This window comes from Lonchura striata, chromosome 3, assembly GCF_050655825.1.
Source record: "Lonchura striata isolate lonStrDom1 chromosome 3, ASM5065582v1, whole genome shotgun sequence".
Classification (NCBI taxonomy): domain Eukaryota; kingdom Metazoa; phylum Chordata; class Aves; order Passeriformes; family Estrildidae; genus Lonchura; species Lonchura striata.
This window is the reverse complement of record NC_140705.1, coordinates 28,912,282-28,936,820: the sequence shown is the minus strand read 5'-3', so window position 1 is coordinate 28,936,820 and position 24,539 is coordinate 28,912,282. Positions and strand designations below refer to the sequence as shown.

The following is a 24,539-nucleotide window of genomic DNA, read 5'->3' as shown; positions in this document are numbered from 1 at the left end:
TGATATTTTCCCTTTTTAATTTGATAACATGGGCGATTATATGGTAAAACATAAGTGTGACTATCCATAAATTCTTAGTGTTTCATGAAACATGAAGTCTTTCATTCTGCTTATTTTAAGATTTTATTCTACTAAGTATACTGGCAATTCCTGACTTTGTCATAACTGACAGCCAGCCATGTTTTGCTCATTTTTCTTCTTTTTCTTGAATTCCAGCTTCTAGTTCCCTATCAATAACCTCAGCAACAAAGACTGGAACCATTCTCAAGGCTGCATAGTACAATAGATGTGCTTTAGGTGGAATCAAGTCGACTGGATTTTAAGAGGAAAGTCAGAGTAGCAGGAAAGAAAGACTAGCAAGGAAAATAGGCAGAAAGAACAGTTCAGACACTCCATTTGATCTCCAGGAGATCTTTTTTCATATCATTATATTACAAATATTTTCCTAGTGCAGTAATATATTGCATAAACCTATCTCTACCAATCCCAAAATAGCCTTTCAAATGTCTTTTTTCTTAAGTAAAATTTAAAGTAATGAAGTTGAATAGCAATAAATTTCTCCATGGTGTGCATCAACAGGCATTTTAATATTTGAAAGCAATCTGCCTCTGGCTTTTTGGTCCCTACTTCACTTTCAGTATTAACCAATGACCTATTAATACAGCTAGCATTGATTTAATGTTATTTACAAATACTTAGTTATGTTAGATCTCAATTTTAAATATTTCATGGGCACAGTCTGCTTAAAAGAAATAAAAGCAGAAAACACAATTATTTTCTTAGCCTCCTTGAGAGAGAAAATCAGTTTGTATATTCAGCATATATGCAATCACTCCAATTATGGTCACCCATATTCTGTCTTTCTGAAGAATTTCTACCTACTGAGGACAAAACAGGATTTTTACAACATTATCAAAAGACATTTGCTAACAACAAATATGTTTGTAAGATTCTGAGTAGTATGATGTTGAAGTAGTACAAATTGCAACCAAATAGAAAACACAGTAAACATCTCACAGAGATCAGCAGAAGAGAAAACCCAACTCCACAGCAGATATCAAAATATGTTAAAATCACAGGAGACTTCCACCTGATTTGTGTCCATTTGCAACTTGTGAAATACACTGTACTAATAATCGAGCTGTCATGAGAATAATAGAGAATATTATTTAGGGATAGTCCAAATTGTACACTTAGTAAGTAGCAAACAAAGTTTGTCCAGGCAATTTTTTCAATTTTAATAGCTGAGAAATTAAAGAACAAGAGGTGTTCCTTGCTGCAGAAACTGATCTCAGAGCAAAAATATCCTGCAGAAGAAATCAACTATTTCATGCCCAAAGGATGCGAGATAAGAGTTTTGAGTGAAGAACTGTCCTCATGAAGTCATAATGGAAGGCCAGGTATACAAACAGGAAGGTCATTCACACAAATGGCATAATTTGGATCAATGATGATACTGTGCATTCAGATGCACAGCTTGCCAGGGATATATCAATATTTGCATGAATGCTTGTTCCAGTTTAAATATGGCACTCCAGTCCTTTTGGCCTGCAATATACTTTGAATTCTGGCTCAGACCAAAGTACCTCTGTTCAGAGGTGCTAAGATGAGCCAAGAGTACAAGAATGGAGTGGACATAGGCTAATAATTAAATTCAAATTGTCTAAAATTTCTTCTAAGTTATCATACTTTACACTGGTGATAGCTTAGATGTTCCTGAACAGTCTGACCTTAGGGAACAATGATGTTAAACTGAAGAGAAGGGCAATTTTGAGGGGCTTGAATATAGCCTAATATCAATCTCTGTCAGTAGAGACTTCCTTGTCAATCCCATAGCAACAAAAAAGATGCAAATTCAATCATACAATTAATTAAGGTGAATGGGAAATTGGAATGAGATAAAGCAAAATAAAAGAATAAGAACTATTGTGCTGAAAAGGAGATGATATCAACAGAAATATAAATTTGTCATTAAAGAAGGTAAAAAATTAACATTTCACTTAGATACTGCAATGGCAAAGACATTTAAATATAGTTAGTTGGATGCCTATACTAATATGATTTAGAAACAAAAGAAAAAATAAAATAAGAAGCTGAGCACAAGCAAAAGAGGAAACATGTGCTTAGGAAGCACACACAACTCAGAGAAGACCTGTTTTTTTCATAACTGGCCAGCAAAGTTATCAAGAAGCTGCCTATTTTGTGTATAATATAATACAAGACACTCGGCCAGAGTCTGTTAATTTCCTTTACATAATCTGACAATAAGTCATGTATCCTACATGTCTGGAATGTTCTGGAGCTTTTCTGCCTCTTCAGGTCTAATTATTGATATAACAAGGCCGTCATTGAGAATGAGTGTTACTGAAAACTTGCGTAAATGCAGAGTCAATGAGAAAAATGGTATTAAAATCTCAGAGAATGTTGCTTTCAGCTCCATCATGGCAGGCAGTATTTAACACAAGATTTGTTTGCTCCCAAAGGTCAGTGAGCCAATCCTGATCACAGTCATACTGTGACTTCCATCTAACCCCCCTTCCCCATCCCCCAAAAAAGAAAAAAAAACCACCCACTGCAAAGCTAGGAAGTAACAAGTACTGGTCAATTATAAGAAAAGTTCAAATTAAGTAACTTTCTGCCTGTTTGGTGTACTACCCCTGACTTTAAGCTGCTAATTCATTTAATTTTGTGAAAGGACATTTATAAATGTCAATATACCCTCTTTAGGTTAAACTTCTGGGTGCAGCAGGGTTCATTGACTCTCAGATAGTTCCATGCACAGAGAATCCATGCAATGAGGCTCTTTTTGTAAAACAAGTGGGAGAACAGAACCTTACATGCTTTGTTTAGAGGCATTATGCCTAGCATGGTAAATACTGCTAATTGGCTGGGACATTAAATAGAAAAAAAAAAAAAAAAAAAAAAAAAATCACACTTGTGAAGTCTGTTTTCCCAATTTAGTAGCAGTAATGATCTAAATGGATCAGGTCAGGAGCAGAACTGTTTTCCAAACAAATGCTAGGAAACTCCCTATGCTGATAGCATAAGCAAAACTAAAAACTGACAATTACTTAATACACTCCAGATCAAAACTTTGTGATTAGGCCTGAAAACTGACAGCAGTCCCTCTAGGTTCATCTGGACTATAAAAACTAATGTGACTGAACTTTTTTTTTCACCTAAAAATACAGCTTGTGTCAAAGGTGAAATATATACGGGAGGCGAGGAATTGTGGTGGGGGGTAATATACTGTCCAGGAATGTTTTTCATTTTAACCAGCTGTCTAGTTAAGGCTTCATAGAACTGGACCCTTTTCAGCCACATACTACAGTTACAGGAACAGCCCTGGCTGTCTTACCAAACAATTTAATCACATACTAAATGGTGTACTGCAAGGTAGGATGTTGGGTTATGATACCTCCATCTAACCTCTGGATTAGGACAGTCTAGGCATCTTCCTCACACACTGCATTCTCTGAACTCAATTCCTACCTCACTGTCTTTGTGGCAGATTTTCAATAGTTTATTCAATTTTCCCCCTCTAATAGCACATGGAAAACACATTCCCAGACATGTCTTAATTCAGCAACAAAATTCCTCCAACAAAATTCCTCCTTAATTCCCCCAACAAAACTTAAGGAATGGAGTGTGAAAGGAAATCATCTGATATGTTGACCTATATTATTAGGAAATTCCAAGCTACATAGCATAAGAATATCATGGTAAGCATTACAGGAAAATTCAGAAAAGGCCCAAGGAAAGGACCAACTGGCCTGTCCTAGACACTTGCCAATGTCAGATTCTTCTCTCTTCACAATTAACAGTTTCAGGTATGAGTGTTGTCAAAGAATATACGGAGGTCATATTTCATATCCTCCTACTGATGATTGCAAAGATGATTCCACCACACAGTATTGTGTCCATCAGCAGTGATGTATACATGTGATATGGAAAAATTCTTGTCATATTATATATATGCCTTCTGTATAGGGCATAGTGACAGGGCTGGGGAGGAATGTACTTCCCAGGCAGGTAAACTGTGCTCCAGAATTGATGAGGTGACCCCAAAGTGGGGAAGCTGTAAGATGCCTGGCAGGGAGCTCACACACAGAGCCAGACACTGACTGATAAAGGATCTACTCTGTGTTCAGGCAGATTCCTTTCAGGAATAACAGAATCCATATAATTCCTATTTCAGAAAGATAAGCCAATGACAAGGCTTGAAAAAGAGAATTCAAGTGATATTTTACCTTTTCACCTTTCTCTCCTTTGTGGCCTGGCAAACCAGCTACTCCTGGCAATCCTGCTTCTCCCTGATTTTAAAAGAAATAAAAATGTCAACAAAGCAGATCTAAAATGTATTTGGTTAGGTTTCCTGTCTTTGTCCCAAATGCCTAAAAAAGCAAATGACTCAATAAATATAGTGCAACACCCAGGAGAAGTATTAAATTAAAACAAACATTATGTAGAATATAATTCATTCTCAAGTAAAAATATTTATACTAAATATGATGCCTAAATATAATTCTTAGTTTTACCATGGTACTTTTTTGGGTGTATATTCAAACAATTAAACCTTACTGACATCTCTAACTTGACATTAAATTTGAAATTAAATCTAAAATGTACTGTTTCTTAACTGGGAAATACAATGTAAGTATGTTACAATACTACAAACCAGTAAGATTTTTTCATGACTGAAAAAAAAAAAAAAAAAAAGTAAAAAAAAACCCCAACTCAACTGTTTTTATATCCAACAGGATTAAACAGTATGATGCACTAAATAGCAACACAAAAACTTATACTTTATTTGGAATGCAGTAGCATCTCTGTGTAGATTCTTGCTGCATCCCTGGAAGCGTGTATATTTTGCTGGCATGAACAGACACTGGTGACGAAGTTGTAGCTAGTAACCTCTCCTCATGGGGGCACTAAAAAAGAAAAGATTTTCTGGTTTTTGGTCCACTTTGGTTAACAGGTAAATACCCCATCCAACCACTTGTTTTACATTATCTTCTGTTTTAATATTCCTGTACAAACCATATACAGAAAGTGACAATTTCCAAACAGAGAAAAAAGCTGTAAAAAATGAATTCTAGATACTGAGATCCTTCTGTACTAAAATTGATGCCAGTTAAAACTGATATGACTGTCCCACTTCGTTCTTCCAAATTACAGAGGAATAAAGAGGAATAAAATCTCCCAAAATTAGAAGTAGTGAAACAGAAAATGTCCATGGGGAGAAAGAAAAAAGATAGTACTGCATAGTCTCAATCTCTTCTCTGCCCTGCCCCTAAGAGAAACAAAAAAAAAAAAGGGAGTGCTAAGAAAAACTTTTTTTTTTGGGGGGTAGTTAAATACTTCTGGCATAGATAGTTTGGAAACAAGCAAAAAAGCCCTGAAGCCAAGATTTACCTGTCTGTGACTCTAAGAACTGAGTCAACCTGAAGAAATACTACAGGACAAGCCAACAGAATCTGCTAAATCTCAGTAAGTCTAAGTCTCATTAAGATGTAATGAAGTTTTTTCTTGAGCCTTCTGTCAGAGAAATTCCCACAGGATTTTCTGCTTAGCATAGAACTTTGTATCCAAGTATAAATTCCTTCCGTTAAATTACTCAAAATGTAGCTGTTATAGTGGGTAAGGAAGTTGTGAAAAAAAAAAAAAGTCAGAAAATGTAATGCTAGTTTTAATATGAAAGTCATTAACAAGTAGTCCACTATTTCTTACATCTTAAACATAAGACATACAAACAAAACTGGTGGTGCTTTCAGCTACGTAGATGCATGAATATCTACATACTATTGATAAAGCCTATTGTTGAGCTTTTTTGTGTTCATATATAATTCAGGTTTGTTTTGTTCTTGTTTTGTTTTACTATTGTGTCGTAATTACTCAATAAATTCTATTTCCAAGCACAAAGTGGAACATAGAGAAATTTCATTCATTCCATTTTGAGTAAGGTTGTGTATTCAAGAGAAAGTCTGCATTACTATCAAGGATATATTTAGAAATACAGTTGAACTATTAATCACTGTTAAAACTGAAATTTCCCCCCTGAAATTAGACTATGTTTCTTTCGTGAGTCTGGGCACCAAGCAGTCTTGTGCTCTTTGGTTCTTGGGCAGATTTTTCTCTCTCATTCAGGTACACTTTCCCCTATCTCTTTGTAGATGTAATCAATCAGTCCTCCTACATGCTCTGGGTTTTTTTTTTTGCTGACTACAACCTTGGTGGTGATGGCACTATCCACTGTTTCAGAGGAGTCTGATCTTACAGACTACTTACAACTAGCAGGTCAATAATTAAACACAATGTCTTTATGAGGCTATTTGTGTTTTGGTTGGTTTTTTTTTTTTTTTTTTTTTTAATGGGTTAGATTGAGCAAAATAATTACATCTACAACTTCAAGCTATGGTTCTGCTGTCTTCCAGTTCACACTGATTCTTGTCTATCAAAACAAGAGGGAAAAGTAAACTCTTTAAATGAATGTTTTTCCTCATGTTAAATAATATATACACATCTGCATATGCATTCTAAAGAAGAAAGTATTTCATAGAATCATCAATGTTGGAACAGACCTGTAGGATCAAGTCCAACCATCAACCTACCACTACAACTTTCCAGTTATTAAACACCCATTCCTCCATTTTAGTGTACTAAAATAAAGAAAAGTCAACACCATCCTATTTTCCTTCTGTTCCACTGTCATGCAGACTCTTTCATGGGCTTTGCTTAGATCATCTGTAAAGCTTCACAAGACGCAACTGTTACTGAAATGGCCTCTGTTGTTGGAAACCATTCTCAAGCCATCACAGTGATTTCTTTCCTACTCTCTGAGGCTTCTTCAGTTACTAATTAGACAATAAATGTTAAGGAATGCATTTAAAAAGCACTAGCAGCACCTAGTGCCTTTTGCTGATGTTCCACTGTACCATTTATTTAGGCAGCAAAAAACTATGTATCTTGACTGCAGATATGGAATTCATTTTTAGGAGGTAATTAAACTATCACCTCTGTTGAAATTTTCTTTAGCAAGAAACAATAAAGCAATTTCTTTTGTATTAACATTTGAATTCTAACCGATAACTTACCAAGTCTGCAGATATTTCACAACATGTATCTTCTGTTGCAAGTTGTGAATTACAATAAACTGCTATGTGGTGAAGTTCAATCTATTAAGGAATAAAAAAGAAATTAATATGAGGTGTAAAAAATTATGCATTGTGGCAGCTTTTTCTTATCTTGGGCTAGTAAACCTTCTCTTTGAAACACTGCATATTTCTGAAATGCTAGAGAAAGGAAAATCCAAAACAATTATATGGCTCCTCATTTAAGGAACAAATTATGCAGTTTATTACTTTGATGTAAATCACATTTTAGATTTCATTTATTTTCATTTAAATTGCATCCATCTCTATTGATTTTCTATATTACACAGACATTTTAGCCTTCTAGACATCCTCTGCAAAACTTCTCTTCAGGAATGTAACTTTCCTCTGCAGGAAAATAAAAAAAAAGATTTTATAAACTCTCTATCACATGCATCTATTCCTTTGGACAGAACTTTTCCTGGACATTGCCACTAAATCACCTGAAGAGCAAAAATCACAAATTCTGTATATAAGGCTTTCGCTTCAGAGACTCAGGGTGGATTGAAATGATGAGAAGTAAGTAAAATTCTAACTAGCTATTCTTGTCCTCATATTTCTCTTTCTGCATCAGTTTTATATCCTCTTAATCTCCCTCTTGCACTTGGTATTGAGAAAAGTGACCATTGTAATTGGATCTGCTCTGCTGCCTTCATCAGCTTTAAGCCCATGTTTTCCTGCAAACTTGGAAATCCCAATTGACAACTTCCACTCTGAATTATCCAGTCCATACCATGCAACCAGCAGAAAAAACATGCTTTTTCTGCTGCAGTTGGAAATGAGAAGACAGTAGACACATTTCAAATAATGTTAAACTCAAGTCTTAGAAAATAAAACAAAGAATGAGCTTGGCTCCATGAAATAAGAGATCTGAGTCCTGGCCAAAGTACTTAGTGCCCCACAAAAATGTCTCCTCCTGCAATGTTAGCTTGCAGTTATAATGTGCTATTTTCCTCTGGAACCCTACAGCGTACATAACATGGCTGAAGCTTTCTGATGGTCACTAAAATCCCCAAGGCAGATGCTCTAAACTTGGTATCTGCATGTCACTGTACTTAAAACCAACTAAGACTTCCTGAAGATTTCAAATTACTTGCTGTGCTTTCAAATTACTTGCTTTCAAATTACTTTCCTCCCTGCATGAGGAAACAGAAGAGAGCATCCCTGGGACACAAAATAGCCCAGAATATTATGATGTTTCATTGTGTAATTCTTGCACCAAAGGCTGCAGGAAACAACCTCTGGTCACTTCCTAATCCTTCCCTTTTGGGTAAGGGAGAGACAATTGTGAACAATGTGCCCCTGTTTCTACATAGCTGAATTACCCTTGAAGACATCAATTCAGAAGTAATTCTTGATTATTTTGTGTCCTCCCTTTATCAAAATCAAAGTGCAACAGATGACTGATACAAATCTACAAATAAATCTTACCAAAAATGAAAGAAAATAATTAGGACTGCGAGTTACCTTTAAACATAGAAATTATATATCAGTGGTAATTAGGTGTCTCTTTTTCCCAATTAAATACAGAAAAACAGACTCCTTAAACCAGGAATGAGTTCTATGCAGTTACTTTGGCAACAGCTTTTTCTTAGCAGATGCTACATCACTGAATAATGTTTAGAGAAAAACACTTAAGGACTTCAAATTAAGAATACACACTCAAAAATAATGACTGGGTTTGAACATTTTATCTATGTGATTCTTTACAACTGTGTTAGTAAAAGCATGGCTAAAACATTATTTCAAGTTATCTGTTTTTCCTTTCATTCTACTCACATCTACAGGCTTATCATCTGCAGCACGAGAAGCAATCAGTGTCCTTCCCTGCAAGTCAATGGTGAATTTTTCATCAGTCTGCTTTCTCTCAATTAAATTACAATCCAAATAGAGGGAAATGATCCCTGACTGCACGCTAATACCAAGCTTATGCCACTGCCGATCAAACAACGGATAAATTTCTCGACTCTTAAAAGTGTAGTGCAGTATATTTCCCTGAGAGGATTTGGTCATATACTCCACCACCTTTTTTGTACCATCCAGGAGGACAGAGATCTGAAAGCAAGACAAAATAAAATCAGTGGTTATTTAAAAATTATAAGAAAGAAGCAAATAAATAAACTATATATAACAAAAATATTTTAAATACATACACTGGGCAAGAATCATGTTATGAAGCATTCTTCAATGGAACTTGGTACATACATATCAGCTATAAATCAAAGCATGCATTTATTCTATTTTGCAGTCTAAACTGAATAAATTTTGCTAAATTTCTGTCATTCCTGCCACAAATTATAAGTTAATTTGGAGCAGTCTGTCTATTTCATATAAACTTTAGCTAAATCCATTAATGGAACATCCATTATTACATGTGCCATATTACATGCAGGAAAAAAGAAACTTTTTGAGGAAATAAATCAAAGATGACTCTAACCTCAGGTGTGTCATACTGATTTAAAACTTGCCATATATACCAACGCTCTTTCTTGGTATTTCGCCGTACACGGAATGTAGCAACCAGAGAGTATTCTTCAGGAAGCCCATTTGGAAATACTTGCCTGGAACAAGAGGGAGGAAAAAGATTTTTTGTTATTCTTATATAAACAAGCACTGCTTAAAAGGAATGAACAGAAATAATACCTGGTGAAAACAAGAAGCCAAACACTTGCTCCCACTCATACATTTTCACAGACCTCACCATTCAGAAGTGTTTCTTCTCAAAAGTACAATTTAATCTTTTTATAAGAATAAATGACTGGAAGTTTTTTAATTAGTTTCCGTTCTATTTTTTTTAACATGTGTGATTAATACAAATCGGAGCCTAAAAAGAAATGATGCAAAGTGAATGTCCCCCATGGAAGTATTTTAAAATATGTCCTTTCCCAGTTTATTGCTTGGGATACTTGAATAAGTTTTGTAGAGGATTTGTGGAATAATCTCCATCCTTGGAGACTTTCAAAACACAGCTGGATAGGGCTCATAACAACCTTATCTAACTTTCAAGTTCGTCCTGCTTTGAGCAGGGATTTGATCCAGTGACCTCCACGGGCAATGACTCGGACATCTTGAACATCAGAACAGTTGGACTTAAGCAAGCTTGAAAAAAATAAGGAATGTATTTTAGAACAAATGATTTACTATTGTTTGATTTTGTTATTACTTTCTCACCTAAGATGCGTCAATGCCTCCAAAAAAGTCTGACCTATCACAGAATGCACCTCAATACCACTTCCATGAACCATTTGAAAAGTTTTTATTTCACAAAAAATGAAATCTGTACCTCAACTCTACAGACTTTGGTAACTATTAAATATACACTAATTATGTAATAAATAAATTAGGTTGGTACAATCAACTTATTTAATTTGAAGTTCTGCATTTCAAATTATTTATTTTCTAAGACAGAAGTGAGAAAATTTTAACCAGAGATCTCTACACAACACAGCAGTAGCAAAAGCATTCACATTGCTGTTTGCAATCAGCTAGCCATGGTGCAAAAAGCATTCCCTGGATCAGAGTTCAGGAAACCTGACCCCCCACGCAGCAGAAAAATTTCCTTCATTTTATTTCCCACAGTCACATGAAGCAAATGGCTTAATTCTAAAAAAAATACTGATGGGATTACAATTATACAGCAATGTATTATAAAGCTTTTCTTAAAAACAAAACAAAATAAAACAAACAACAAAGGTGGGGGCAAAGAAAGAGCAGAGCACTACAGGTGATGAAACAATAGCCCCACAACCCTCCTGGACATTGTTGCGTTTAGGAGCTCAGGAAAAATGCCTCCTGTGCAGAGAAGCCTGCTCTAAATCCTGCCAAAGAGCTTCTTTATGGACTAGCACCTATTTAAGTCCCTCACGTGGGAATCACACTTCTTTGGCTTATTTCCCACAGCTGATTCCTGTTTTATCCTCGAACTAAATTGGCTGCTGTCCCACATTGTTAGTGGACCTATATGCTGGTGTACAGCTATAGATGTTGGAATGTCAAAAGGCAAGGCAAAAGAGAATAGGCTTGGCTGTACTTAGACCTAGATTTCATACTTTTTATTTCAAATATAGCATAAAGAACATGTTTCATGATTTATATAAAAAAATACCTTCACTGGGAATGAGTGTGTGACTGCAGAACAATAAGCTATCTGGATGTGGGATCGGCCCTATGATTTCCTGCACTCCAGTCAGGCTGAGATGGTATCTCAGGCTTACAGCTGTAAGCTAGACAGGATATCTGGCACCTGATGTGGATGGGAGCATTTGATTAGCTCTCCAAAATCAGTTAACATTCCCAGCTAGGTTCCATACTGGGGACACCGGAGAATTCACATTAATGGACAAAGGACAGACAACTGTGGAAAAGAAATTATCAGTAACTGTCTTCATCAAATGAAAAGAGGGGAAACCATGATTTTTACTGTAGGCCTGGAAGTCAAGCAGAAGCAGTCTTTGGGCAAGGTGGCACTATTTTCTACACACCCACACCCACCCACCAACTCCATCACTTTTCACTGCATGCCTTCCTAACACTTTCACAGCCGTCTAGATGTATGACAGTATTAAGTCTTCTAAAATTGTGTTTCTTGCAGAATTTTCTCAAATAAGCTTGGTTGTGTGAGTACATGTAATATAAATTCACCTTCCTTAACTATTTACCAAATCGTTCAGGAAATAAGAGAAGAGCTAGGGTATGGGCCAGCATTACAAAAACCAGCAGGAGTTCACTCTAACTTCCCTTACCTTCGAGCTGACAAAGAAAACTGCATTGAGAGAAGTGAAAAAAGCAGACAACATCAAATTAATTCCTAAGGAATTTCAGTGAAGTCAACTAAAGAGGCAAGATTTAAACAGAATTGGACAAAGGATAAATTCAGTTAGATTCCAAAAATAACTTAGGTAGGAAAGTACTTCTGGAGGATTTAACCCTGGGCTTAAAGTAGGGACAACCTGAAAATTTTATCAGGTTACTGTAAGTCCTGTCCTGCTGAGTTTTGGAAGTATCTAGAAAGAAAATTATTCCACAACTTTTTTGGGAAACTTATTCCAGTATCTGGCCAACAAACAGCACAAATTTAATATACAACTACCATGTACCAGAAATATAACCTAACAGAAGCAGTATCTTTATTTTGACAAGAGTTATCATTGGTGCCTATATGAAATTCTCTACTGACCAAAAAATTGTTAACAGATACTTTAAAGTATACACTTGACAGTCAACCCTTCTACCTAGATGGTGAACATGAAAAAGAACAAAATAATGGGATGAAATATCCAGAAAACCAGCAGGCTATCTGCTACCATATAGAATTTTCCCTATGCTCTTGCTCCCTGAATGGCTTAAAGTGACTGTAAAAGAATATAAAAGCATGCATTGAGCATTGAAGTGACTTAGATACAGATGACTAATAACATACTTCAGTGATATTTAAGTATTATTGCCATGGCATCTTCTACTGTATTAAATCAGTTAAAAATCCTCAAAAATAGGTAGAGTATGTATATGTTTTAAAAAATAAATATAATTATATTTGATGAGAAAAATAAAACACCAAAAAGAAAAATTTAACATAAAACCTCACATTGGAACATGAGAAAAGCCAAACCAAATTTTCATTGAATACTGAATTTGAAATTCAGAAGTTCTTTGAATGTTTACTATACTGCTTCATCTGATCACATCTACAAACATTTAAAACCTGAGAAACCTTATGAGCTATTATGTAGAAGGTGAAAACAATAAAGGAACAACATTAAACACTAATAAAAAATTCAAAAGCAAGTTGTTCCACACATCCACAACCCAAAAAGTACTTCAACACAGAGTATTTAACCTTTCCACATGACACAGTATAAAAACAATAAGAGACAGAAAGGGTGAAGGAAACCTACCAAGCTCACCTCAATGTTTACAGATGTACAAACAGCACAAACAGAGAGCATGAACTTAAGGTAGTAAATCATGATGTCTCACCAAAAGCAGTAAGAGAGAAGATAGGTTTTAAGCAAGTTATGATGTTACAGAAATATGGGTAGCAACTGATAAGTGGGCGAATTTATCCATAAAGACAAAAAAACTTACAAATTAACACAGACAAGCGGATGAGAGTATCCTTGACATCTGATCTCTCAACCAGATGCCTTTTTGGACAACAGTGTCTGAACAAGATTACATCATCAGAGTTGGGAGCAAAATATCTGACTCTCCATGGAAAGCAAATATCCTTCTCAGTGGAACAACAGTTAAGTTCTCACATGCTTGTTTAATTTCCTTACCAAACCAGGCATCCTTCCCACATGACTACTCAAACTTTTAAGGCTATTAAAAAGGTGCTCTCTTCCTCTTCCACACTCAAAACACTCTTGACTGCTGTGGTTTGTGTTGAATCCAATGCTGTCCAAGCTTACTGTGTGTAATTGAAGCACAGTCAATGGTTTAGGTGCCCCTAGGGACATGGGCAACGTTCTGGCATCTCTACACACATCTTTCAGTCACAATGGAACTTGGGTGGGAGTTACATGCCTGTCTGCTTAAGCCATGGTGCTTCTAAGCATGCCTGGAATTTATGCCCAGATGCCAGGGGAAATCAGTTGTACAAAATTATTCATTTTAGGTGCCACTAGGGGTTGGGTGGTGCTTGAGAGTGGGCAATTTGAATTATTCTCAGACTCAGGCGCCCAGAGTCTGATTAAATTATACTTTAGGTGGAATTTCGACAGTTTGATTCTCTCCCTCTATCCGTATTGTCAGTAGTATATAATAAAAAATTCAAGTTGACAAATGGAGTGCTGTGTTCTCAAAGCAAAGCACACACTTGGTGGAAACTACTGAAAACAATAGCAGGAATTGAAGCACATGAACTGAATAGAGAGGTTTGAATTTACACCACCCTGGTCTGCTGGACTGAGATGTACTGCAAATTACAGAGGCCTCAGCTGGCAAATTGAGAAGACCATCAATAGCCAGCAGGAACATTCCCAACAATACAAGGTTTTAGATTGTACATAGATATGTTACAAATCCATACATTCAGGTCTTAATGTTTCACTGGTTGAAACATGAGGCAGATGCAGCCAGAATGGTAACAAACACACATGTTCTTGCAACAACTGTGTGCCACTCTGTCAAAGCATATGTATACATAGAATTGCAAAGGCTTTTCTGCATTCTCTTCTTTTTTACTGCACCAAATGTAGCCATAATTTTTCCTAAAAACAGGTGTATACTATGGCTGTACATTATGAAGTTACCAGAAGAGCAGTTATAAGAATGTTGCATGAATATTACCACTGTATTTGTGCATACCTTCCACTGTTTATAAAGATTAAGTATAGAATGATTTTTGGTAAAGTATTTTCTTTATTAATTTGTTTCCTCAAAAGTTCTGAAATGCAGATACCAGCTGGAACTTCTAGTGCTAGCATACTAAAAGAAGTAATTATGAATGAATTAACTGTGTATTCACTATGCTATAAACAGTTTGAGTTCTATCTTTGTAAAGCAGCATTGAGTTACCCATATCAAATTTAGTAAGGCAATCCTTTATTTACCTTTTGTTTTTATTTTTAAAAAAAGCACTAATGGAAAAGCAGTATCTATTTTTGAATCCTATGAACTCCAATTGTTCCATATCGAATGAGAATACACTACAGTATATGATAAACTTCCGTATTTACAAGTATCAATGAAGCCTCCAGCTTGCTGTATATCTTCCAAGAAGAGAAAGATGAGCCAACTTGCATTTCCTGAGAGTGAAGTGAGAGATGTTTTGAGTTTATGGCAAGAGATATCTTTTCCAGCTGACATATACAATTACCTGGTATATGTCACTTGTAACATGACAATGTTACAATAATTTGGTGACCAGAGCTCAAGGAGTTAGTTTAAAAAACTTTCCTGTGTTGGGTAATGATTTATTTCATACTTCATTGATGGAGACACTGAAGTGTCAACTTTTTCATGTTTGCAAAGGGTTTAAACTCAGATCTGTTATGAATAAAAAAGTAAAGCTCAGATGGACCAAATACAAAAAATCTCCACATTATTATTCATATTTTTACAACAAACTGGTATATTTTTAATTCTCAGTTTTTTACCTAACTTGATTGATACAACAGGAGAACAGGAATCAACTAACTAGAACAATTTACCAATCCCTGACTAGAAAATATACTTCAAATTCTTTTCAAATAAAAGCTAAGAACAGCTGTCTTTTCTGTCAGAATAAGAAATCATTTCCTTCCCATCCATCTTCCTCAAATCACTTTAAGATGCACTGTATAGTTTCATGTTACATTAGGCCTCAAGTTGTTTTCATACGACACATTATATGATGCAACTCAAGGGAAACTATTCAGACAGCTTAAGAGTTATTAATTACTTAGGGAGAGCTCAACCCACTCATGAAATGCACTGCTGAAAGAAAAGCTGCAGATTATTTTAACATTGAGAAGAGGGATTTACCTAATATTTCATATACTTCGGCACGTCACTGCTTTCATTTACAGAACAGGTATAGATTAGCTGACTCTTAATGTACAGGTTGTTCAGGAATTTTGGAGTGAAAGTCAATTGTATTGATATCAAAATTTTAAAGGGCATTTGAAAAAATATTGGTTTGAAAGAGGCACAGAAATACCAAAACCATGATGCCTGTGAAAGGTACTTTTACCCCAGGGTTTGTAGTATTCTGTATCCTTATTTACAGGAATTATTGGTGAACTCCTGGCCCTAAAGAAGTCAAAGGTGAATCTTCCTTTCATTTTAAAGATATCACAATAACTGTCTGCTTTCCAAGTTTAGCCTATTTCTGTGTATTTTAAATTTCTGGGGAAAAAAATCAGCAATAAAAAGAACAAGACAATTAAAAGCAGTAATATATAATAACAGATATAGGAAATACAACATTTTTTTTTCTCTTTTTCCTAAGTAGAATTCTGCTGAATTTTGATGATGCTTTTAGAAATTTCAGGTCAACAAAGAATTTTGGAGTCTTATGTTGTGGAAGGCAGCTTTCAGCATTTTTGATGAAGTTACACACTTGCTAGTTTGAGCAGCATGGGGCAGAGGGATATAAAAAAAAAAAAGAGTGTTGTCCAATTCCATGATTCAGGGAAAGCAGATGGAGAGGAAATGTTTTCACCTGTGTGAAAAAACTAGCGACCCATGTTTTTCTTTTTTTGTTCCCCATCTCTCAATTTGTTTGTTCGCTGGCCATCTAAGCAAAAGAAACACTCCAAACACGAGATCTGTGTTCAGTGTAAGTAGCGGCAACATCCATTTACACTGAAAATATAAAAATAAATGAGAGAAAATAATCTATTTTGAACTCCAATAATTTCCTGTTGAGAATTATGCTCTTTCTAGATATATACCTCATTCTGCTTTCCCTTTAGTACTGACATGTAGAACTTCAGACACGTGCATCCCCCATCTCCAGTTTTGTAATAGGTTTCTACTTCTGTGATTCACTATAGGGACTGAAACCATCCTGCACTCATGAAAACGTGGTCTTATTGTTCAGCATGAAACCTTCATCCCAGAAACCTTCAGTGCTTTTCTTACTCAGAACCACACTAGTAAATCAACTGCCCCTAAAGAAAAATTAACTTAGAGTCTGACATTTCTCACAAGCAGCATACACAAAAAAAAAAAACCAACAGAACAAAATTTTCTCTTTGGAGATTAATGGCAGAATCCAGAGAAGTGTGATGATCTGTCCTTTTCTTCAGTGGTTTGTGATTGTCTCCAAAGATACAGTCTCTATTAAAAAATGTAAAACTAGGACGTGCTTAAGAGAATGACAGATATTTAAATTGTCTTCAGCTCATTCAAGAATTGAATCAAGATATTTGGCCTTTAGAGATCATGCAAAAATGCCACTTCTCTGTTCTCAACATCCTAAAAGCAAGCTGTGGATAGCAACCATCAAGAGAAGAGGATGAAATTTTAAATAGTTTAAGAGGAACTTTGGATATTTCTTTCAACATCTACCCATATTTTTATTTTGACATTTTAGGAGCTGTTTTCTATCTCACATGATCCTTCCAGTTAGCCCCCAGAAACTGAACAAACACAACAGGTCTAGTTATTAGTCTGTTATTTGTCAGACTCTGAAGTCAATGAGATATTAAGTTCTTATGCTAAATATGATTATCTACAGTGGAATGAAATTATTCAGCTGCTCAAGAAACCTGATGATGTTAATGAAAAAAATTATGGTTACCTATGGCAGGCAACTGAAAGAGAAAAATGCTCTGCATACATTTTTATATGCTTCCTATCCTATTGTAGGAAGCAAGACCTATATGTACAGTATTAAATATTTGTATATTTAAGTAGTTGCTGTTATCTGGAAAAATAAAGAAAATTCAAACTACAACAGACAATTTGTCCATTGGAGGGCATGAAGACAGAGAGAAAATGCACTTCATACTATGGAAAGGAGGGATGACATCAGGAATTACTTTGCTTATATATCCATATAATCTTCCCTGTAGGAGGAAGAAATCTAAGCATCCATTTGTCCTCAGACATTTCTACAGATACATAGAGACACTAACTGATTGCACAATGGTCTCCATAGCTTGATACAGAGGAGGGTGACTCAGCTCCAGCAGAGCCTCATGCTGAGACACTCACACCCTTTTACTTCTCACACTGGGGTTTTGGAAGGCACCTTGTGTGTTCCTGCATGACATCATGCTACCCAACTTAAAAATGTTGTTTCCATAGAACACTCAATTTCTTCCTGTTTAGTCTCCCTTTAACCCCATCCCAAATGTCTGGTAGCTTTTTACAATGAACCAAAGGAACAAGTACTAGCAAAGTGAACTGCTGATTACACTTGGAACTTGGAAAGGCTCTCCCTTTCCTCCCCGGGTCTATTCTGCCACGTCCTAGACAACCCTGGCTGATGGTAAAGGGCAAACCACCTCACAGGGCAGCATCCCTCTTAGGAAAATGCTGAGCACTCACAGTGAACCTAACAGCACGGCTGGCAGTGGAAAGGGAGAGCTAGGAGCTGTTTGGAGTGCAGCTGCACCAAACTAAGGGGTGTTTTTTTTTGCTAACCCTAAATAATTGTCTGGATAACTAGCCTCCTCCTCTTCAGCATGCAGGACTGCCTATAAATAAACAAACTCATTCCTGGCTGAAGTTTCAAGCAGGCAGAAGTGCTTGAGAAAAACAGCACAGGCAAGACCAAAGGCACTAGAGCCTACAACTCTCTTATAAATGGGTGTATCTACCTGCCTTGGCTCCAGTTGATCTCCCCAAAAAAGAAGGTGCAAGTAGTGAAGATTGAGTACCAACAGAAGAGATCTGAGTAAGAAGGAAGGTTAATGACACCAGATAGCAGGGTCAGACCTGAAAAAGTAGCTGTCAGCTGCAAGAGTGAAGCTACAGAGAGAACATGCTTTTGCTTTAACACCCCCTACACATAGCACGACTAGCCTGTGCATATTTAAGCCTGGTGCTCTGCTTACACTTAGAAGGATAATTAGATAAATAAGGTGCTCTTTTACAGTATATAAAAACTGTGAACATTCACAAATTTTAAGTGAATCAGTATGGAAAGGAAATGATCAAGAACCTTATTTGCACCACATCAGAAGAACTTACTAGCATTTTCAGAGACTAGAAATTATTTTTATTAAGTCTCAGGACTTAGACTCTATAACTAATGTCCAGTTCAAAAAACCAAAACCAACCAAACAAAAACAAAAAAACCAAACCAAGAGTATGTACAGCTTAGCCTAGAGCTCTCACATTTTCTCTAACAATGTTAGTTTTTCTAAGTTACAGATTAAGTGGGGTTAAAAATAAACGCAGTTTAAAAATACCCACATTGCTATCTGCTGAGTCATAACTATATTTAACAGAATGGACCAAAGACCTGTGATTTGCTAACCCTGTTACTATCAGATCCAGCTGAGGAGGTCCAGGTATTCCCTTTAAAGTGCTAGGAGAGAAACAAAAACCAAAGTTATAAATGAGAGATGCGGTCTTGCATCTGGCTCAAGACAGAGTTGTTGAGAGGATACCTCAAGCAGTGATATGGATAAGTCAATAAACATTTTATTTAGGTAAATTCCAAGCTTCATCAAAAGAAATGAAACATCAAACCCAACTTGAAAGAACACTGAATATGACCGGGAGCCCTTCTCGGCCTGGGGAATTGGGCTAAGTCTGTAACCAAGCAAGGAAGCTTGATATGGCAGGAATTCACAAACTTTCCTCAAAACACTGAGGAAAGCTCACTGCTCCACAGCAGAAAAGCTTTGCATTAAACCAATGCATCAACAACAACAACTTGACGTGAAATCATCCATGTAATTTTCATGCAAAATAACAGAAATTGAATGAACAATGATCACCTTTTTCAACAGTAAAACTGAGATTAGAATCTGTACTGCTGATGAAAATTCTAAGAACACTATATTACCTAGCATATGTATGAGACTAGTAGGCAAAAAAGTAGAAAAGTAACAACAGTAAAAAAAATATTGCTATTATCATCATTATTTTTCATTAAATAAAATTGTAACATTTAAGCATGCCATGAGATGAAAAAAATATTTTGGAAATTTTAAAAAGGAAGTACTTGGTTCCCTCATTACTCCATTACAAAACCTACATTTGGATGAATTCACTCTTACCCTATGATCTGCATGGTTGACAGTGGAATTACATACCAAATATTATGGGAAACTATATTCTTAAGGAAGAGAAACTATTTACAGAATAGCTTATAATACAATCATAGAATGCCAGAATGGCTGAGGTTGGAAGGAACTTCTGAAGGTCATCTGTTCCAAGCTCCCTGCTCACACAGGATCACCTAGAGCCGGCTGGGTAGGAGTACACATTTATCTGTGTGTTAGAACATAGTCAGCATAAGCTTTTTAAAAAGATGACACTTAATTGTGATTAAAAAAGTTAGGATGCTGTAAGAAATGTATTCTTAGGCATAATATGAATTCTTATTTTTAAGGAGAAAAAAAGAAGCAAGGCTATGTTATAACTCTTTGATCTTTCAAGAACTCTAATTGGTTAATGAGTCATGATTTTCCTTTCCATGAAATCATATCAGCTATCTTGAATCACAAAGTGTTTTTTTAGTCCTCCTAACACTTTCACAACAAACCAATTTTAAGCTTATGTAATTTCCTGGTAGCATAGCGTATCTGTCTCCACATGCTAACAGTAATGCAATTATTTATCTCTTTCTAAATTTTAAAAAAAGTTCTCTGGAAAGAAAAATAGCCTAATAAAAAAGAAATAATGTCAACATTTATGCTCCTTTTTGACTTAACAGATATTTGATGGCATTTCCTTTTCAGACCTTCAAGTCATCATATACAGCCTCATTACTAAAGTCCTGCTAGAACTTAGATTTTATATTTAGTCCTTTTGTATCACATTTTCTTTCAGTGTCTGTGTCCATATGATTAACTTATTAGTTACTGTCCTTATCATATATTGTTCACAGTTCATATTAGAATATAATGCCATATGCATAACATTCTAATTCTCAGCAACTTAATCTCGAGGAGATATTAAAAAAGTCAAACTACTGCAAGAGAAGATTCACATCCCAAATCCCCCTGTTTCCAAATACCACTTTTACCCATAAAATGAGTGAGCATTATCTAATTCTGTACAAGTCACTGCTAGATGTCCATCCTGAGCAAGAGCAGGAATTTCATGCTGCAATTGCACATGCTGTACTTGAAAGTGCATCCACCACGGAGTGTCCTCAGCGCAAAAATTGGGCTAGAATGGCATTTTTTCCCTGCAGCCTTGGCAATCAGATCCTGTTATTGTATACACTCTTGGTGAATGCTATTATACTTTTTGTATAATTTCATAGATTAATTTAAACTGGCAGTCACCTAGCATTCTGAACTGCTCATGTAAGAGACAGATCCAGTAACAGGAAAAAAAGGTGTGTAGAGTCATGGCCCCTCAATAATGTTATTTGTGTTGTCACTACTCAGGAGTGGTCAAAGCAAACCCCACATGCCTTAATCAATGGATATTTTTGGGATATGCACTCAAAAGTATTTGCGTAAATCAATACTGCTCACCACAGATTATAAGCATACACATTTCTTACCAAACTCTCACAGAATCATAGACTTACGGAATTGTTAAGGCTGGAAAAAACCCTCAAGATCATCAAGTCCAACCTAGCACCACCACTGTGTCCACAATAAACCATGTTCTTAAGTGCCATATCCATATGCCTTTGTACACGTCCAGGGAGAAGGCTTTCGCCACATCCCTGGGCAGTCTGTTTCAATGCTTTACAAAACTTTCAGTAAAAAAAAGTTCCTAATATCTAATCTAAGCAGAACTCCCAGCAGAGTTCACAAAGAAAACTTAGTCAAAGAGGTAAATCAAAGTTTATCAAGAACTTCAAACTTAATATTTTTAATTTTATGTGTATAAATAATTAGTAGTCTAATCCCTAAAATAAAAGATACATGAATTTTCCTATGAAAACTAGAAGCACAATGCCATATTAGGAACAGTAATCAATAAGTTATTCAAAGCCTAAATTGTAATGCCCAATCCCAGAGTATTTTTAGGATTTTTTTTTTAAATAGAATTTTGAGATACTGGAACTAGTCACACTAACTAAATCCAAAAATAACATGATCTCTTGCATGTGGTTCTGTTAATATACCAATATCTGTACATCTTGTTTGTATAGATTACAGATCGTTCCTCAAGTTGAAGTTTATTAAATCATTCCAAGTTTTGAAATGAGTTTGTGGCATGACAAATATTCACTTGAGACAGGCAAGACTGCAATCAGCAAACTCTGTACACTTAGGACTGAACTCAAATTGATACCCAGACCTCTAAGTGAAAAACGCAGAGCAGGGACCATACCGTCCATTTAAAATCAAAGAAGTATTTTTAAAATTTTGTCAATTTATTTCCAGAAACAAAAAAAAAAACTTTACAGCATGATGATAAAAACTGCAAAGAGCTAACCACATAGAAATGCTAGAGGCCAAAAATCTTTCAGAACCAAATGAAAATAAATGAAAATCAGGGTAATGAAAAAACACCAGACAGTTTCACTGTGAGACAGACCATGAACTATTTTTAGATATAAAACCTAAAAACTCAGAGGCAAGGTGGGGGAAGGGTATGGTATCTCTACGACATGTTTAAACAAAAAGCCCCAGTATAAGCACAGATATATCAACACAAACATATTTTTGTCGGTGCAACTTTAGTTAAGAGGAGAAATGCCTGACAGCATAGCTAAAGCAAACTAGATTACACAGTGTTAAATCACAAAAGCCAGAAAAAGAAAGATCTGATTTATTACATGGTTGTTTGGCATTTTGGTTTTTTTCCTAATGGCTGATAAATTACTTTTGAAGCATGTGACACCATTGCTTCAGCTAGAAAAATTATATGCATTTTATAAAGACACTTGAATCCTCTCAGCTCAATCAGCAAAACTGAGAAATGATCTTTCAGTCTCTATATACAGCATAATGGGGCTACAGCGTATCCTCAGCTGCGTGCATTATGCCCAGTACTCACCATTGAATTCTGGGGCCTTGCACACAGCATGGCTGTAGATACCCACAGCTATTCTGCATTTCCAGAAAACCTCATCTATACCGATTTTGCAACCGCACTTCTGTTCTAAGACTGTCAAATGCAGACCTTGTTAAAGACTTATATCTGCATCCTCCTTGTACTCCTTTTTGACAGATCGTGCTTCAAAAAAGGTGGCCAAGATAAACCAAGAAAACACTGCAAAGATTTTAAAAATTTGCATATTTGGCAGGTAGTAAGAGGCGTGTAAACTTTTCTGAAAGTTCCCACACTCTAGAATTACTTAAGGCTCCTTCAGTTAATGTACTGGCAAATTGAACAACCTTCTTCAGAATTTGTGTCCAAGGTTTTGAACAAGGATCATTGAGAAGCATCTAGGTAAATTTCTCCTGCTGAATCTAGAATTCTAAGAACCCAACAACTTTGTCTTGCAATTGTAGTATCTATGAAAATCTATGCTATCTTAAACAAGAAAACTGAAAAATAGTTTTGGCGTCCATATCAGATGAAAATAGAAAGGAATTCCCTACAGGAATACATAGCAAAAGTGAAATTGCAGATGCTGTTGTTTTAATCGGAACACTTGGATTGTTTTCCACAGGGCAGGTTAAACCATTAAGGTTAACTCTACTCGAGGTAGAGTTTCAGGGTTTGTTTTAGCTAAAGGCAGTGCTTCTGGGGTTGGGGGCAGTCCATCTTGTTCCTGAGGTGACACAGCCACAGGGATCAGCTGCCAGCCTTGCTGAACAGAGGCTGATGCTGATGTGAGATGAGGCTGAGAGATGAGTGCTGTGAAAGGAAGCTCCTATTTTTATTTTCTTCCAAATAATATTTTTGGCTTTGTTTATTTGGATTTGTTTATTGCCTGCTATGAGGCACATGGGATTCCACAAGAACACAGCTTGTCTCCTGCACACTCTTGTTGTGGAGCAGTGCCCTTCAAGTACACACCTCACAAAAAGCCTCTTCCCTTTATTTGCAAGTGCTTTACAGCAAGAATATAATCACTACGAAATAAAAGGGAAAGGATGAAGTCTGCTTCATCCAACAGTATTTTACCAGTTCAGCTGGTATGACACTGCTCCACTAAGTGCTCCAGTCTCAGGGGAAGACACTACAGATCAAAGAATTCTAATTTGTTACAGTCAGAAGCTTGATTAAAAAAGATTTTCTAACTCTCTGCTCCCTCACAGTGTGCTTTTAATGTAAGTGCTATACAGTTTTAAATGTACTCTTCCCCTCCATCACCTCTGTCTTTACCTTTGTTTTCCCAATTCTTTTTGCATAGTAAATTACATGTTAAATGTAGGATGATTCAAACTCAATATGGACATCAAAATCCATTAATACCTGAATGTTGAATATTGAATCCATTAATAGCTGTATGTTGAATTTTATAAAAATTGCCATATTTCTTGTAAATTTTCAGGTAGAAACAAGCCCCAAAATGCAGAAAGACACAGACAGGTAATTATTCTTTAAAAGAAGCATTGGTCTGTCATTTTACATGGTAAGAAGCCCCATTCTTCTCCTTAGTTGTGAAATTAAATAACTGGTATTTTTGAGGTGGGTACAACACCAATTTCTTCTTTCAACAATAATCACTGTCTTCTCCTTTTTTTTTAATTTCTAAAATAGATTAAATATTTAAGTTTCTGGAAATAAACACAAAAACCACCATTTCATTATAAAAGAAAGTGTAAATCCCTACAGCTTCTGATCCATTACTTTAAAAGACCTGAAGAAACATCAGAATTTGTACTACATTCAGGCTCCCACACTCAGGAAGCAAATTCC

The 24,539-nt window shown here is 35.9% G+C and overlaps 1 protein-coding gene across 6 annotated transcripts in view; it reads right to left on the bottom strand.

The window, feature by feature from the left end:
- The window catches only part of COL19A1 (collagen type XIX alpha 1 chain), a 203,702-nt gene that overhangs the window by 141,150 nt on the left and 38,013 nt on the right, over positions 1-24,539 (bottom strand). For all 6 annotated transcript variants that reach the window (XM_085576382.1, XM_085576378.1, XM_085576381.1 and 3 more), the window contains 5 exons: positions 9,589-9,712; positions 8,931-9,206; positions 7,095-7,175; positions 4,806-4,931; positions 4,251-4,313 (listed from right to left, as the gene is read on the bottom strand). In XM_085576382.1, coding sequence (XP_085432508.1) covers positions 4,251-4,313; positions 4,806-4,931; positions 7,095-7,175; positions 8,931-9,206; positions 9,589-9,712 — 670 coding nt within the window. The remainder of the gene's footprint in view (positions 1-4,250; positions 4,314-4,805; positions 4,932-7,094; positions 7,176-8,930; positions 9,207-9,588; positions 9,713-24,539) is intronic.